The sequence below is a fragment of the Trichosurus vulpecula genome, chromosome 6, assembly GCF_011100635.1.
Source record: "Trichosurus vulpecula isolate mTriVul1 chromosome 6, mTriVul1.pri, whole genome shotgun sequence".
NCBI classification, from domain to species: Eukaryota; Metazoa; Chordata; class Mammalia; order Diprotodontia; family Phalangeridae; genus Trichosurus; species Trichosurus vulpecula.
The window spans coordinates 82,180,648-82,197,234 of NC_050578.1; the positions used below are offsets into that span (position 1 = coordinate 82,180,648).

The 16,587-nt window shown below is 40.1% G+C and overlaps 1 protein-coding gene across 1 annotated transcript in view; it reads right to left on the reverse strand.

Annotated features, from left to right (window-relative positions):
• SLC4A4 (solute carrier family 4 member 4) overlaps positions 1–16,587 on the reverse strand; it is a gene marked incomplete in the record, with an annotated part of 320,448 nt that overhangs the window by 186,777 nt on the left and 117,084 nt on the right. Inside the window, 1 exon segment of the mRNA XM_036762520.1 lies at positions 15,300–15,479. Within this exon segment, the coding sequence (XP_036618415.1) occupies positions 15,300–15,479 (180 nt within the window).

A 16,587-nucleotide genomic window follows, 5' to 3' on the forward strand; every position in this document is an offset into this window, starting at 1 on the left:
ATGTCTGGGGTAAGAAACTTGGAAGAGTCATTCACATCAATGACCATAACAGAACTTTCAATGGCTAGTATTCCAACAATTTTTCCCAACCTATCGCTTCTCAAGTCTCTCCCAAGGTCACAACCTACTGAAACAGGATTATGAGGTATCTCTTCTTTGCTTGTCCAATGCAGACAGGTACTTTAGTCCACAATAGACACTGTATTACCTTACACTGAGAATATTACTGGAAGACTCAGAGACTCATAGTGTGTATTAATAAAACCCTTCTAATTTCTAGATTTTGAAGTGTCTAGGAATATGTGTTGAGGGTACCAGAATCCTTTCCAGTCACTCACATTCATAACCTGGGAGTCATTCTTGGCTCTTCATTATCTCAAGTAATTTGGAGTCATTCCAAGAAAGTGATGAAAACTTCCATATCTTTTGACTGAGAGATGCTATTGCCAGGCATAAGCCTCAGAAAGAACAATGATTTAAAAAAAAAGAAGGGTCTTACGTACATTAAAATATTTATAGCAGCACTTTTTGTTATAGCATAGATCTAGAAACAAAGCAGATGCCAATAAACTGATAAATGGTTAAATCGGTTGTGGTATGGAAATTCTCACTAAGAAATGACAAATACAGAAAAGCATAGGGAGATTTACATGAACTAGTGCAGAGTGAAGTCAGCAGAACCAGGAAAACACTGCACACAGTGACTACAATAATGTAAATGCGAAGAAAAACAATAAAATAATCTAAACTAAATGCTGGAAAAATATAATGATTAATCTGGGCCTCAGAGAAGATATATGAGAAGATACCCTATGCTATTCTTTGCAGAAAAGGAGGTAAAGTGGGGATGGAGTATGAGTATGGAACACCACATGTAATGTCAGGTTTTTTTAATGTGTTGATTAATTCTATTGATGTAGTATTTTTTTTTCTTTGCTTTTCATTCCTTGTTATAAAAGATAGTTCTCTGGGAGAGGAATATATTGAAAATATGAGTAATTTGAAAACAAAATACACCAATAAAAATACATAGTAAATGTTGTGGGAGAGGAGGTTGATCAGGCCAGTTGATGAAATTTCACCCCACGCCTCTACCCTGGGCCAGCTGATGAAATCACAGAAGATAAGGGGAAAGTAGCAGAGACAGTAGTATGTTAAGGTAAAAATTAAATATGAAGAAAGGTTTATACTTTGTTTTTCCCATTAGATGTGGAAAAGTTCTCTGATTAAAATAGATGGAATTAGAAAGCAACTTCTGGCCATTGTATAGCAAAAGATAAGCCTGGTAGCCCTTTAAAAAAGCAGGCATTCTCTAGGGAGGCAGTCAGTCAAGGTAGAAGATAATTCTGAGAAGTGTGATTTCTGCCAGTTACAGAAGAACCCAGCTTTTCAGAGGTAATCAATCATTCCTCAACAATGACAGGTGGGCTGGGAATTTCTTCCCCCAAGTCTTATAAGCCACAATGACTTGCAATGGAGCTACTCACCCAGTAGGAGACATTGGTTCCAGCAGGGAACAGACCCAGTGAGTTAAGGCAGGAGGCAGTTTGAGGATCATGAACCCTTATTGTTCAGAAGAAAGCCACCCTTACGTATTGAGAGTTACGATGGAGAGAAGAATATGCCCAGGAAGACCAACTGAGTAATCAGTGCAGCAGAGACCCTATCCTGAGGGGGAGCAGTATGAGGATACCACAAGAAGGAAAAGAACATCATGGTCCAAAAGTGCCAGAATTGTGTCCACATGTGTTCTGTAAGTGTTTGCCTCTTTATTTGGGAGTTCTATGTCTGTGCTAGGTAGCTAGATGGTGCAGTGGATAGAGTGCCAGGCCTGCAATCAGGAAGACTCATTTCATGAGTTCAAATACTTACTAGCTGTGATCCTGCACAAGTCACTTAAGCCTGTTTGCCTCAGTTTCTTCATCTGTAAAATGAACTGGAGAAGGAAATGACAAACCCCTCCAGTATCTTTGCCAAGAAAACCCCAAATAGGGTCACAAAGAGTGAGAAAGAACTGAACAATGATAACAACATGTCTGTGCCTTCTCTTCCCACTAATGTAACTATACCTTGTGTATACTCTAGGTTTACATAGGCTCTGTTTTATTGCTATTATTTTTATTATGCCTACTCAGTAAATCCCATTACCCTGAGGTAATAATGTCTACTGGCTGACTATTAAAAGTAAGAGTACTGATAGGGACCCATGAGCTAGTTTAAGAGTAAGAACCAGAACCACAGTATATCTTGAACCTAGGGCAATTTCCCTTCCAGAAGCCCAATATAAGACTAGGACTCGGAGGGTAGTCTTGAAAAGAGAATGCTGCATAATAAATAAAGTAATTAGTAGGTAAGTAAACAAATGACAAATCACATTTTCAAATGGCTTTTGGCTGTTGAAAACCTAAAAATCTATGTCCCAAGTGGGCAACAAGAAGCCCAGAAAATACTGCCACCCAAGAAGAAAAATGTGACCTTTAAATATTCAAGTCTAGCAAAGAAGTGAACAAAGGAATAGAAAGTCACTAGTCTGGAAGAGTCAAAAAGGCTTTAAAACCCTAGCCTTGAAATAAACATGGTGCCTGTTAGATTTGCCAACAATGGCTTCAGAAGGAGCAGAGCTAAGCCAAGATGCCAGGGGGACCACATACTTTGGTACGTCAAGGACCTGTGATTTCACCACTATGGAAACTCCCTTTATAAACATAGGTCAAAGCTTATCTCTAAACTGAGAGTTCTGAGCCCCTGGCCATGGCACCTTAAGAAAAATGAAGAGAGATTTGCCTGAGGCTCTGAGGAATTAAGTTATTTGCCCATCATTTCATGGCTATTACATGTCATGTACAGAATTTGAAGCCAGACTTTCTGGACCTCAAGTCCAGCACCCTGCCATACTACATTGTCTTTTAGACAAATGCTCATAGGGCAATTAAAATTTTCAACAGGAAGCCCACAGCGAAGCATCTGAAAGGACTCCTCCTGGTGGGTACTTTGGCCCTATAGGTAAAATAGAACCTGTTCAAATCTACACAGATAATTAGAGAAGAGATCTTACCTGATGCATTCTCTTTGGGTTCACTAATTCTCTAAAAAAAACAGCACATAAAAAAAGGTTTTTGGGGAGAAAAAAAACAACTTGAGAACCAGAGTAAATTAATATTTCTTGACTTTGGACTGTGATCTTCCAATAAACTGGAAAGGCTGAATAACTGTCTCTCATGAATATAAGAGCAGAGAAAATGGAAAATAGTCTTTAAAATGAAAATATTTTCGAGCAGAGCCTTCCATTTCCTGTTTAAACTGTGCTCTGAAAGCAAGAAGGAATCACATAGTTCTCAAATACCATTGCTACCCATTAAAAGAAACCATAATATAATAGTAATCATTATGATGGTGATTCACATTAAACATAGATTAGAAGCCTACAAAACAAAGTACAGAATTAGATAGATGATGCTTCCCAGTGGGCTTACAATCTAGGCAGGCAGACAAACATAACACACAGTACTATATATATTATATATTATGATAGACAGTAATAGACGGTAAAATTGAGACATTATGGGAAAACATTGGGGGCAAGATGGAGAGATGGATGTCTTCATCCTCCTTTTCCTCTTTGCTCTTTGTTCAAAGTCAGGAGCCAATGGCAGCTGGTCTCAATTGGCAATAAGTACAAAGGGAAATAGGTCATTTCTTTTATTTTTCTTTTTAAATTAAATTTTATTTTATTTTCAAACGAAGATCCACCTTCCCTCCTCCCCTGAGAAGCAAGAAAAACAAATCTCCTGTTACAAATGTGTATCATCAAGCATTAGAACAGGCAAAAGGATCCACCGATACATGCACCCAGAAGACAGAGAAACATTGCAGATCCAAAAGCAGTCAGGGTTATTAAGACAGCAAGTTTAAACTGTGAGATAATGAATTTAAGACAACTTAAATATTTTCCCTTTTAGAATTTTCCTCCTTGGAAATATACACTCCTATGGTCTGAAGATGGTGGCCGGAGGAGAAGCCAATTGACCTGATGGCTTGTAGATTGTCTTCTGTGAAATGAGGGCTATGTTACAACCAACTAAAAGTCATTAGTGAGCATTTTCTCTCTGTATTCGGCAAAGCACTGCACCACATATTAAAAAATGTATAGGGCTCAGTCTCTGCTTTCACAACAGAGTTGGAGGAGAGACAGCAGTATGTGAAACTACATAGAACAACACCAGGGAGGGTGGATCATTTGCTAAACTCTGTAGGGGCTATAGGAATTCAGAATATGTGGATTTGAGCATCAGGGAGAGGCTTCATGGGAAAAACAGAACAGGAGTTGGGCTCTAAAGGATGTGAAGATAGTGGATAGGAAAGGAAAGAGGACATAGCATCCCTAGAAGGATTACTATGGTAGTATCATATCTGGGCCAAGAATTCATGTTGAGGAGTAGTGAAAAATAAAGTAGAAGGGATAGGGCAAGAGTAGTATGTCTCTGAACTTGATGTGGCCATCCATGGAAGGCCATGTGGCAATTGGCTAGTGCCTTTCCCTTAAAGTTACTTTCTATTTATTTTGCTTTTGTGTACATTTTGTTTCCTCTGATAGAATACAGTCTCCCTGAGGGCAGAGACTATCTCATTTCTGTTTTTATAGTCCTAGCACCTAGTACAAAGCCTGGTTCATAGTAGGTGCTTTATAAATGCTTTTTGCTTGATTGTTTGGAGACTTATCTTCCTCTAACCAAGGGAGGTTTCCACATGCAAGATATAGTACTATTGCTTTTCTCTGGAGCAGGGGGATGACTCCCCAAATTTCTGTCTAGGAATCTATTTTTAAGTGTCACTTTTCATATCTTCCTTCACTCTATACAGCACCTGTGCCCCAATCCTCCCTGCCCTCCACCCACCACCTCTCTTTTGTCCCATCCCACTCATTGACTTACTCAGCCATCCCACGCTGGGACTGCGCCACACTCGGGATTCATCGTCCAACGTGCAGGTGGCTAGACAGGGCACTGAGTTCTCAAGCGGGCTGCGGGCTTTAGTATCAGAAGCAGAAGACAGGAGGAGGAGGAGGAGGTGGAGGAGGACATATTAGCAGCCACAGCAAGTAGGAGCATGGGAGCATTAAGTTAAGAAGAAAAAAAATAACACTAAAGAAAACTGCACAAGCATGTTAAAAGAGAACAATGACAAACATTGACATTGATACTTTCCCTTCAACCCTCCAACCATAGACAAGGACAGAACAATTTAGGACAGACCTCAGTACATCTGGATACATCTACAGTCAAACATGGCTGCCCTAGTCTCAATGCATGCAACCCCACCAGGCCAAACAGGAATGGTGTCCGTGAGACGAGATCAAAGCTCTAAAGCTGAAATAAATCCAGACGTCAACCAGTCCAACTCCATAATGTTATCAAAGAGAAAATTGAGGTCCAGAGAAGTCCAGTGATGCCCAAGGCCACAAAAGTAGTATTTGCCAGAGACAGGATTTGAATCCAGGTCTCTTTGGCTACAGATCCAGTGCTTTCTTTCAATGGTAGCACACCTCTGATTGGTGTCATTAACACTGTGGATAAAGATTCACTGTGTACACACGCACACATACACACACACACACACACACACACACACACACACACACAAATGTTACATATTTGCAAAAAGCACAAAGGTAAGAAAAGCAAATCTTAGCACAGTGCCAGGCATACAATAGGTACTAAATAAATGCTTGCTGACCAATGACTGAAGGTAGATTTCCTATGATTTGATTCCAATAGCTTTTATCTCCTGTGGGCCCCAAGGTAACAAATGGTGACAATGGTACATCATGCTCACACATTTGCAAATGTTTGGCCTTGACAAACACAGTTCTTGACTGCTTCTTATTCCTCAACCCTCCAGTTATAAAAATATGACAGATTCATACAAAATACAGTATCACATTCTGCCCTCAACAGGAAGTGATAATAGCATCACAATATGGTATGTGATGGTCTACAGTGACCATCAGATTATCAATACAGACAACAATGTGTCCTTACGTGCTGATTACCTATTAGGCCAAAAAAAAAATGCCATTGTTAAAGAATTTTAAAATTCTACATTTAACATACGAACTGACCCAAAGTACAAGTATGTCACTCCACACTGGTATGCAGAGTATTGAGAAAGCAGCTCTTCATGAAGCCATGGTTGATTCAAGAGACTGTTCTGTACCTTAAATCATTTATTAATGTTCAGTTATGGACAAATTTAATTTCCTTTATTTCATGGGTTGTTTCATTGGGGTCATCATAGGTTCAACTACTATTGATGAATGATTGATAATGTGTGCAGTGAATCCCCTGGGGCAAACTAATGGGATTCATGGCCCTGAATCACACACAGGATGGGCAAACATGGAGAAGGATGTGCGTCGTCGAAGGAAACTTTAGGATCAAAGAAATTTCAGAGCCATCTGAGTCTGGAGTAGCGACAAATATGAATGCCCTACCCTTTCCAAAACTGGAAACATTTTTTTTCAACTATCTTTCTGTGTTACAAAGCAGTAAATAAAATAAGTATTTTAGGAGCAGGTCATCTGTGCCAGTCCCTGTTTGAGGCAAATGGCTTGCCTAATCTTCGCGACTGAATTCTTAATTATTTCCTACAATTGAATTTCTTTGCAGGTTTTCATAGCACCAAGCACATGAACAAGTCTCAAGTCTTCCAAAAATGGTTTTGTCAAGATAGAGTTATGCCACGATTCTGATAAAGTCAAACCACTAATTTCATTTGACAAATGACTGCCCTGAAAAGACCCGTGGCTTGGCTTTGTGAAAATAGAAGCAGGTAGCTTAAGACCGGTGCAATTCTAGGTCACCACAAATGTGCCATTCTTCATTATGAATCATATGGTCTTGATGCAAGGGGATTTTAGGCAGAACCCTAATTTTCTCTTGCAACTAACCTTGACAGAACATTTTAATTAGCGCTTAGTAATCTGAATAGACTGGGTCACTGGTACCATTGTTCAAAAAATAGACAAGAAAACTAGCTGTCTGCCCTAGAGGTCCAATGACAATAATGATGATCCTAAATGATACCTCCCTCTTACAGCCCTTTAGATATGCTACGCCACTAGTAACCTAGTGAGGACTGAACCCATTCTAGCCCTCCCTTTGATCTTGAGCCTCCTTGATTGTTATCAAAGCTTCCCTATCAATGGAAATTTGCCACAGAGTCTGGGACTTACCAGTAAGAATATCTGGCTCCACTGGCATGCATGAAAATAAGGGACCCCCACAGAGACCTGGCAACTACCTTTTTGAGGTGAAGATTGAAATGATCTGGCAAGGCACCTAACACAAATTTGGAAGCTCATCCCTTTGATTAATTACTATGGCAAGGCAGTGTTTCAATTTTGAATTATAGACTTCGTTCTCCTCTAAAACAAACTCATTGAATTGATGGCAAAACATTTCTTACTGGTTTGTTTCTATGTTGGTAATAAGTTTAAATTTTGAAGAGCAATTTCCCAAAGGGAAGACCAAAGTTACTATAATTATATTCAGATATTTAGATAATAAGCCTTAATAATTTCCTTCAGAAAAAATACTTTGCCACCTTTTTTACATTTGAAAGATTAGGTAGACAATTTAGAGACAATATATATCGAGGTGTAATGAGCCTTAGAGACTCCCTAATTTTACATATGAGAAAACGAAAGCAGAGAGAATGTAAGTGACTTGGCCAAATCAAACACCCAGGGGGTTGAGGTGGGATCAGAAGCCAGAACCTCTGACTCCAACACCATTGCTTTTTCCCTCTATGCCACACTCCCTCTCTCAATACATCTGCCATACTGCCTCTTAAGTTATCTGTTGTCTTACAAAGTCTTTTTAATCCCCCTTCCTTGCTTGTACTTAGTTATAGGTAGGGAAGGCTTAGTTTATTTTTTTCACGACTGATGAGAATGATTGAATTACACCTTTTGGTTCCAAAATAGATGTTAAAATTGGTGGTATGGGGTTTTCTAGTGATTTATGTTACCTCTCTGATTATACAGAATAATAAATCTGATCTCTCCAAGGAATAAAACAGATTCTTTTTTCTATTTGGAAGGTTCATTATCTCTGGAAGGGCACAAGAGTTTGATATAGTAAGTTGAAAAAGATAATTCACCAATTGGCACTAGACCACAGATTCTTGGACCAGATATCCTAGCAGCAGAACAAATATTTCAGACAGAACGCTCTCAGCTCAAGTTAGATTTAAAATGCAGCTTTCATGAAACTGGGTTCATCAAGTTAAAAAAATTGATTTTTGTTACTTGATTCATTACTGTAAACAGATCTTTGACTGAGAGAGAAGGAGGTGTTCCTGTTCAATTATGGAAAGCTCTAATTTCATTGCATTTCTTCAAAAAGGATGAAAAACACTCCATGACATCTGCTCTGCCTCCCATCCTCCCTTCTCCTCTTTCTTTCCTCTACCCTCTCCCATCCTTTCCCATTCCTTTTCCACATGTATTTTCTTCTCCTTATAGCCATTGCACCTCCTCATGTCAAACAATTAAGTATACAAAAACTAGTTTCTAATCATAATGGCTGGGCAACTAGGTGGTATAGCTGGACCTGGAGTCAGGAAGACATCTTCCTGAGTTCAAATGTGGCCTCAGATACTTACTAGCTATGGGACCCTGGGCAAGTCATTTAACCCTGTTTGCCTCAGTTTCTTCATCTGTAAAATGAGCTGGAGAAGGAAATGGAAACTACTCCAGTATCTCTGCCAAGAAAACCCCAAATGGGGTCACAAAGAGTCAGGCATGACTGAAAAATGACTGAACAAGGAAAATCATAATGGCTTCCAGTATGGAAGCATCCTTTTGTGTTTTCCAATGCAATTTCATATGCTTTAATCTCATTTATTTCTTACAAATTTGATCTGAGAGAGCGAGGAATTTGTCTGTTGTCATAAGAAGTTGGTAATGGAGTAAGAATCCGCCAGACTGCAGAGAGAATCACATCTCAGAGAAAAGCTGATGCCACTCATGGAAGGTCGAAAACTCAGTAAAACAACATCTGTGCCACCTGTCTGTTAGGCCTAACTGCTCAGCCAGTCACAGAGAGGATGGCATTGGTGCATTCACTGGAGAAGGGGAGAATTTCACCCAAGTCTCTACAGAGTTGGCAGAATTTTCCAAGAATCCACTTTGCATGGGGGAGTCCCAGAGTATACAGAATGGAGAGGAAGCTTTGGAAATGAAAAGACCAAGCCAGAGACCTTCACGTTCTGCCGCGATCATTCAAAGCTCCTTATTAGCCACTGAAACTAGGCAGAGTGGTATATCTCAGTGGCTAGGCTATTTCCCATGGCAGCTGGCTCTAACCTGAAATGCCTTAAAAAACTGACGAATTACATGAGGGCAGAGAGGGAAGAAGAGAAGGGAAAGGAAACATTGAAGGAGGATGAGCCAGAAAGTCCAAGAAGTTAAACTGAAACCCTCTGATGAGGAGAGAATTAATCCATTTATGTTTGTAATTCTATGTTGGGACCAGGGACAAATCATTCAGGCTCTCAGTACCTCCAGCCATCTCTCCAAGACTGTAAATTTCAGAAGAATTGTCAACCGGCATTAGTGGAGATAATTTTCACAATGGGAATCCTCCATCCCCATACATGTACCCTCCCCCCAAAATGCTACAAACAAAATACAAAATAATCTCTTTCTTAATTGAACTTCTTTCTTCTGTATGGTTTTTTTTTGTTTTTTTTTTCAAATACCGCATACGCACATAATAATATAGAATCCAAGATGTAGAATCAAGAAAAACCTAAAAAGTCATGTAATTCGACCTCCTCTTTTTGTAGATGAGAACACTGAGTGTCTTGACTGAGGAAACAGTCATTGGCAGAGCTCAGGTTCAAACCCAGGTCTTGCGATTCCAAAACAAACATGTTTTCTACTATTTCTCTGCTCCCCCGTCTTCCCCCTCCCCTCTCCCCATTGATTGTGAAGCAAGAAGGGGATTACAGATATCTCACAGACCTGGAGATTATAAATGGGATTACATTTCTGTATCCCCAGTCTCACCAACATCACCTTTGAGGCCATAGACGGAGAGGTCAGAGGGACCTTCTGATCCAACCCTCTCGTTTTATACATGAGGAATCTAAGGCCCAATTGCAAAGGTGGGATTTAACCCCAGGTGCTTGGAGAACAAACCCAACTTTCTTTTTACTGTGCTATGAAAGAGAATCCAGAAGATCCTCGTAGAAGCAAGGGAGAAGGGCAGAAGGTGGGTTGGGGAAAATGTACTGTGACTCAATGCAGAACTTCACGTGACGGAGATTCGCTTAGATCATGAGAGTTGGAGGACAGGAAGCGTGGCGATGCTATTTTTTTTTTTAATCTCAGTGGAAAGCACTATTGGAATTAGTCCCACCTCTTCTCTTTGGTCAGCTGCCATAGGGAGAGATATGAACCAAAGGCCCCAAACTGATAGAGCATAAAACACCTTCATTCACTTTTTTTTGAAAAGCAGATGAGTTTATAATACAAAGTTTTCTTAGAATCAATACACTTTCTAATGCGGCTCCTTATTCAAATTATTTATTAGTTTCCCAGCGAGAAGTAAACTAAACTCTTTGTTTTTCAAACTATTGCCAAGGTAGGTTCCTAAGGTTGAAAGCTGATCCTTCGCAGTCCATTTGAATAGAATACCAGATAGGGCTGAGGCCTACATCTACCAGGCCATAAACAAACAAAGAAGTGAGAAATCAGTAAGGCATCAATCTGACTCCAAGGGAAGTTAGAAACCTCCTTCATTAACCTCTTTATATAACATTAAAACTCTATCAATGCCTTGATTTAAAAAAAAAAGGGACAACATTTGACTGAGATTTAGTGCCTGGCAGAAATATCCACGTAAATCTACAGATACTACATATCAGTAGCAATTCAATCTATTATATAGTCCTGGAAGATGGCCCAATTCTTACCTTGAACATTACTTGGAACTTGTTATGTGGTTCTCTTTGTAAACCCTCGCAGGGATGGGAAACTTGTTGCCTTGAGGCCACATGTGGCCCTCTAGGTCCTCAAGTGCAGCCCTTTGACTGAATCCAAACCTCACAGAACAAATGCCCTTAATAAAAAGGATTTGTTTGTAAAACATAGACTCAGTCAAAAGGCCACACTCAGGGAGCTAGGAGACCACATGTGACCTCAAGGTTGCAGGTTCCCAACCCCTGCCCTAGGTCATCTTGAAACCTGGCTCATGTTAATGTCTCCAAAGGATGGCCTTAGTCTTTTCCTAGAGAAATCACTTTTAGCTTATGAGTGTGAAGGACAAAGAACTCCCATATCCGAAAGTGTCAACATTTCATGTTTTTGCTTGGTAGTATAAGTAGCAAAAATTATAATAATGGCATTTATACAACACTTTTCTAACAAGTACAGATGCTATAGCTTAATATGTTATTAGGATTGATTTTTTTTAACATGAGGGTTGAAAGCCAGCTGTCCCAAACTCACTGTGTGTTTCCCTGAAGATGGGAGAAATCTTGCTCCCAAATGTAAGCCTGTGGAGGTTAAATTGTTTTAGAGCAAGAAACAGAGAAATTACATCCCTTACCATCATAACAGTATTTGTAGACTAAAGTATTCCACATCTGAAAATCACTTTAAAACCATTTTTTTAACAGGAATTAATCATTCCTGTGATATCCAGGTAAATGGTATAAGCCTGTGAGCTCATGAGAGCAAAGAAAAAGGAAATTTGTCCATGATCTCTTAGAAAACAGACTGGCATTGCAACCTCCGTGTACTTTGGAGGCCGGTGGAATTCATTACTGGAGGAGCTCACAGAGCTAAACCTTGCCCCCTGGATACTTAAAAGGAATTGAGTAACATGAAGGCCAATAATAACATGTTCAGGTAGAGCCTAATCAGATCCCGATCGCCTCAAGTGCCAGGAGGGAACAGGCCTCCCTCTGTGCTCTGCCAAGCACGGACGACATTTCATAACCGAAAAGGTGAATGACGAAGACAATTGAAACTTTCCTCTGAAGTATCAAGATCTGGAGAGAAGATAAGAGGCTGAATGGCTTCCCTTTCACTAGCATTTGGCTTCCAAATACCCCATGCTGGGGCTACAAACATAAGGACTTAATGGCTAAACTCTTGCAGACATTTTCTGGAAATGTGGTTCAAATTGGTGGCTGACCTCCTGGATCTCTCTGCCTGTAAAGGCAGCATTATTGTCGCCTTCTTAATTCTCTAGCCCTCCTTCCTACTTTCTGCTCCTTGACCCCAAGAAAGCACCCCCAAACCCTGGAATGTTGCTTGAAATGCAAAGGAAGAAAGAAGGAAATATCCATTTATTAAGTGCCTGGTACTAGGCTAACTACTTTACAAATATTATCTCAGTTGGTCCTCACAACCACCCTGTGAGCTAGGTGTCATTATCTTCCCCATTTATAGGACAGGAAACTAAGTCAGACAGAGGTAAAGTGACTTACCCAGGGTCACGTAGCTAGTGAGAAAGTGTCTGAGGCCAGATTTGAATTCAGGTCTTTCTGACTCCAGACCCAGTACTTTATCCACTGTACCACCTAGCTGCCTCTTTGAAGGGAATATGTAAGAGCTGATATTAAAAAGATGGATCCAATCACCTTAGTGCCTTTGATAGCAACTTCATATCTTTTCTGTATACAATATAATAGTGAGGTAATCTATGACACCATTCACATCAGCTGTACTAACCACTAGACTACCCTACAGTTTCCAAAGGATTGCATGAGCTCCTTGAGAGTAGGTTTTCTCTTTTACCTTTCATTGTATCCCCAGAGCTTAGCACCATGTCTGGCATACAAGGGGATCTTAAGAAATGCTCATGGACTGCCTGATAAAAGTGAGCATTCCATCAGATTCTATAAACACATCCAAGAACACATTAAGAGACTGAGCTAATGGTGGTAAAGCATATTCCAGGACCATGACTTGTGCCTTCTCTTCCAGCCAACCAACCATTGGGTGAGCTTCACGAGAACCAATTCTCTTGAGAGTCAGGAGATCCAGTTTCTCATGAATGGTTGGGTAAATTGGGATTTGGGTTTTATTACAAGTCATTAATCCACCCTTTTCACACCTTCATCTTTTACGTTATTTTGTCACCATGACATTGGCTTCTCATTCACTTGCCCATTTCTCTTAATGCTTCAGATGAACCTCCTCTACCCCATCTCCTGCCCTGTCCAAGTTAAACCAGCTCAGGACATGCCCGCCATCAGGTTAATTTTCTGTAGCTAACAGAAGAGCATTTTTTCTTTCTCAGCTCTTATCCACTATGTGGAATAGTTGAACAAGAGATGATGTCACAAAAACATTATAATCAGTGTATGTATGGTTTAAAAAACAGGGTGAATTCCTTGTTTTGGTTGAATTTTCTACCTGTGATGGGGGCTTAAGCAGGCTCTGAAGTCTTCCTTATCTCTTTTCCAAATTGGAATGAAACAAAATTCTACCGTGATAACACCCACACTCTACTATATTTATAGCACTCTGTAAAAGCAGACTTATTTTTAAAAGGAACACAGAACAATATTAGGTAATTTTCTGGGGTGGGGGAATCAATTGAAGACCTACTAATTAAAAGTCATTTGAATGGTAGTGTGGCAAAGGTGTGGTTAGTGACAGTATAGCCAGCTAGGTGGTGCAGTGGATAGAGTGCCAGGTCTGAGGTCAGCTAGACTAATTTTTGTGAGTTCAAATCCAGCCTCAGACACTAACTAGCTGTGTGGCCCTGGGCAAATAAATAATCCTGTTTGCCTCAGTTTCCTGGAGAAGGAAATAGCAAACTCTTCTAGTATCTCTGACAAGAAAACCCCAAATGGGGTCATGAAGGAGGCAGTCACAACTGAACAACACAGTTAGTGAAAGGAAGTGGTGGTCACAAATAATCTGTTTTATGACAGGATTATTTGACTGGTAGATTGGGGATGGATTAAGATGAAGAGTTTACTTAAATTTGAGCAAGATGGATGACTGCATCGAAAGAGTGGCAATTCATAGTTTAATGGCAAATTAGAATGAGGTCGATAGGTGAGTGTCCAAGGGATCTGGTGCCAGTGAACATTTGTGCTAATAATGTGGACAGAGGCACAGGTGGCTTCCTTATCCCCTGCATAGAGGACACAAATTAGTGAGGGATAACTGACACATTGAGCAACATTGGGTATGAATCTAATATTATAAAATGTTAACAGAGACAATGCAAAATTTCATACTTGGGTCCAAAAGTATCAGCTTTGCAACTTCTCCTGGCCAATGCCAATAGATCTAAGAAGAGATCTGCTGGTTTTAAATTGACTTTGAGCTCAAGATGAATCAATAAGGTAATAAAGCAATGGGGGGAAAAAGTGATAAGATCACTGTCTGAATTAATGAAGGTATGGTACAGGTGTCTCCAAAGTCTTAGTGCAGAAGGCTTTAAACTGCACCAAGACTTTTGGGACTGTGTGTGTGTGTGTGTGTGTGTGTGTGTGTGTGTGGGCACGCACGCACGCATGCGTGTGTGTATGGCTCCTTTGGTCCCTTCCAAACTGGTCATTCTGTCATATCATCTTTGTTTTCTAAGCATTATTAATCCAGTTTTTAGCACAAAGGTGTCCAAGAACTGACAATTCCTCCAAACCGCCATAATAATAATTGGTGTTTTCATAGCTAGAGTTTTAAGGTTCACAATGCTCTTTAGGAATGTTATGTCATTTGATCTTTACAACAACTCCCGGAGGTAGGTGCTATTATTATCCCTATTTTACAGATGAGAAAATCAAAGTAGACAGATTCTAAATGATTTGCCCAGGGTCACACAGCTGATAAATTTCTAAGGCTGGATTTGAACTCAGGTTTTCTTGACTTGAGGTTCAGCGCTCTATAGAGCATATTTTAAGCATATTTTTGTTCATATTCTGTTGCCTCCAAATTGGTCCAGTCAACTGAATTGTTCACATGTTCCACCAATGGGCTATTGCCACCAATCCTACCCTTGCAATGAAGAGAAACATAAGGCTCGAGCAAGCAATCACTGTGGTGTATGCAATCTGCAGTAGCCAGAGCTGAAATATTTCCATAGTGAATACAAATTTGCTTGGTGCAGGGGCCAAAGGGCAAGGCAAGGGGAAGGTTCTTTAGAAGATGTCCATGAAAGAGAGAGAAAGGTATGGAGTCAAAGGAAGAGAAAGGAAAGACAGAAAGAGATGGAGCAGAAATGAATGAGAAAAGTTGTAGAAGAAAAAGCAATTGGCCCCTGCATTACCATTATCAGGGTTGGAAAACATCCTACTTGCACTGGAGACGGTCTTCCCAATGTCAGCCAGCGATCGGAGATTGGATTTCTTAGTTTGATGCCGATGTTTCCGGAGTAACGTGTAGGTCACCTTATCCTTCAGGTCAGCTTTCAACAGGCCTGTCTCAATCTGATTATCAACAATCATCTCTGTTACAAGAACAAAAAATAAAATTTGTCAAAAATAAATTACATTTATGCTATTGAATCTCAATTAGTCCCTCATTCCATTAAGGCAGTCCTTTTATTCCTTCCTAATTGGATATCTATCCCAGTCCCCACACAGCATCTATTCCAAAACCTTCTCTTCTCCCCTCAAACCTTCTATGGACCCTCTGTCTCCCTGGAATCTCAGCTAAGGAGTTTGTCTCATACTTTACCTAGAAAATAGACACAAGCTATATTTAACACATATTTAACATATACTTAATACATACTTCAATACAAGCTTCCTCTTCTTGCCTTCTGAGCATATCATAACCCCTTGACGTCACTCCCCTTTCTCTCCTCCATTACTCCAGCCTCTGATAATGAGGCAGCCCTTCTCCAACCAAGGACATATGTCCTTGAACCTGTCCCCTCTCTTCTGCTACAGTAATTGCCGCCATATTCACCCCCTTCCTCTTTCTCATCTTCAATTACCTCCTTTTCTACTGATTCCATATTTTCCTCACTAGAGTCCACCATCCTTACTAGTTATAATCCTCAATCTCTCTTCCCTTTCTCAGCCAGACCTGTAGAAAAAGATGCCTGTAATCATTGCCTCTAATTATCTTTTCACTGTTTTCTGAACGCTCTGCAGTCTGGCTTCTGGCCTACTCATTCAAGTGAAACTGCTCTCTCCAAAGTTCCCAGAGATCTCTTCATTGCCTGATCTAATGATCTTCTCTGTCTTCATCCTTTTTTGCTTCTCTGCAGTATTTGTCTCTGTTAACCACCTTCTCCTCCTAGATACTCTCCTATCTAGTTTATGAAACTGTTCTCTCTTGGTTCTATTCCTACCTACCTGAGCACTCCCAAGTTCCCTTTGCTGGAACAATCAATTGACTAAGGAGCATTTATAAAGCGCCACCTGGGTGCCATGTGCCATGCTAAGCATGGAAATACAAGTGGAAAAATGAAAAAGTCTTTGATTCAAGGAGCATATATCTTCTGAGAGGAGAGTCACACATATATTAAGTATATATAAGATACAACAAAGCAGACACAAGGTAACTTTACATAGGAAGGCACTAGAAAAATTTATACCATTCCCCAT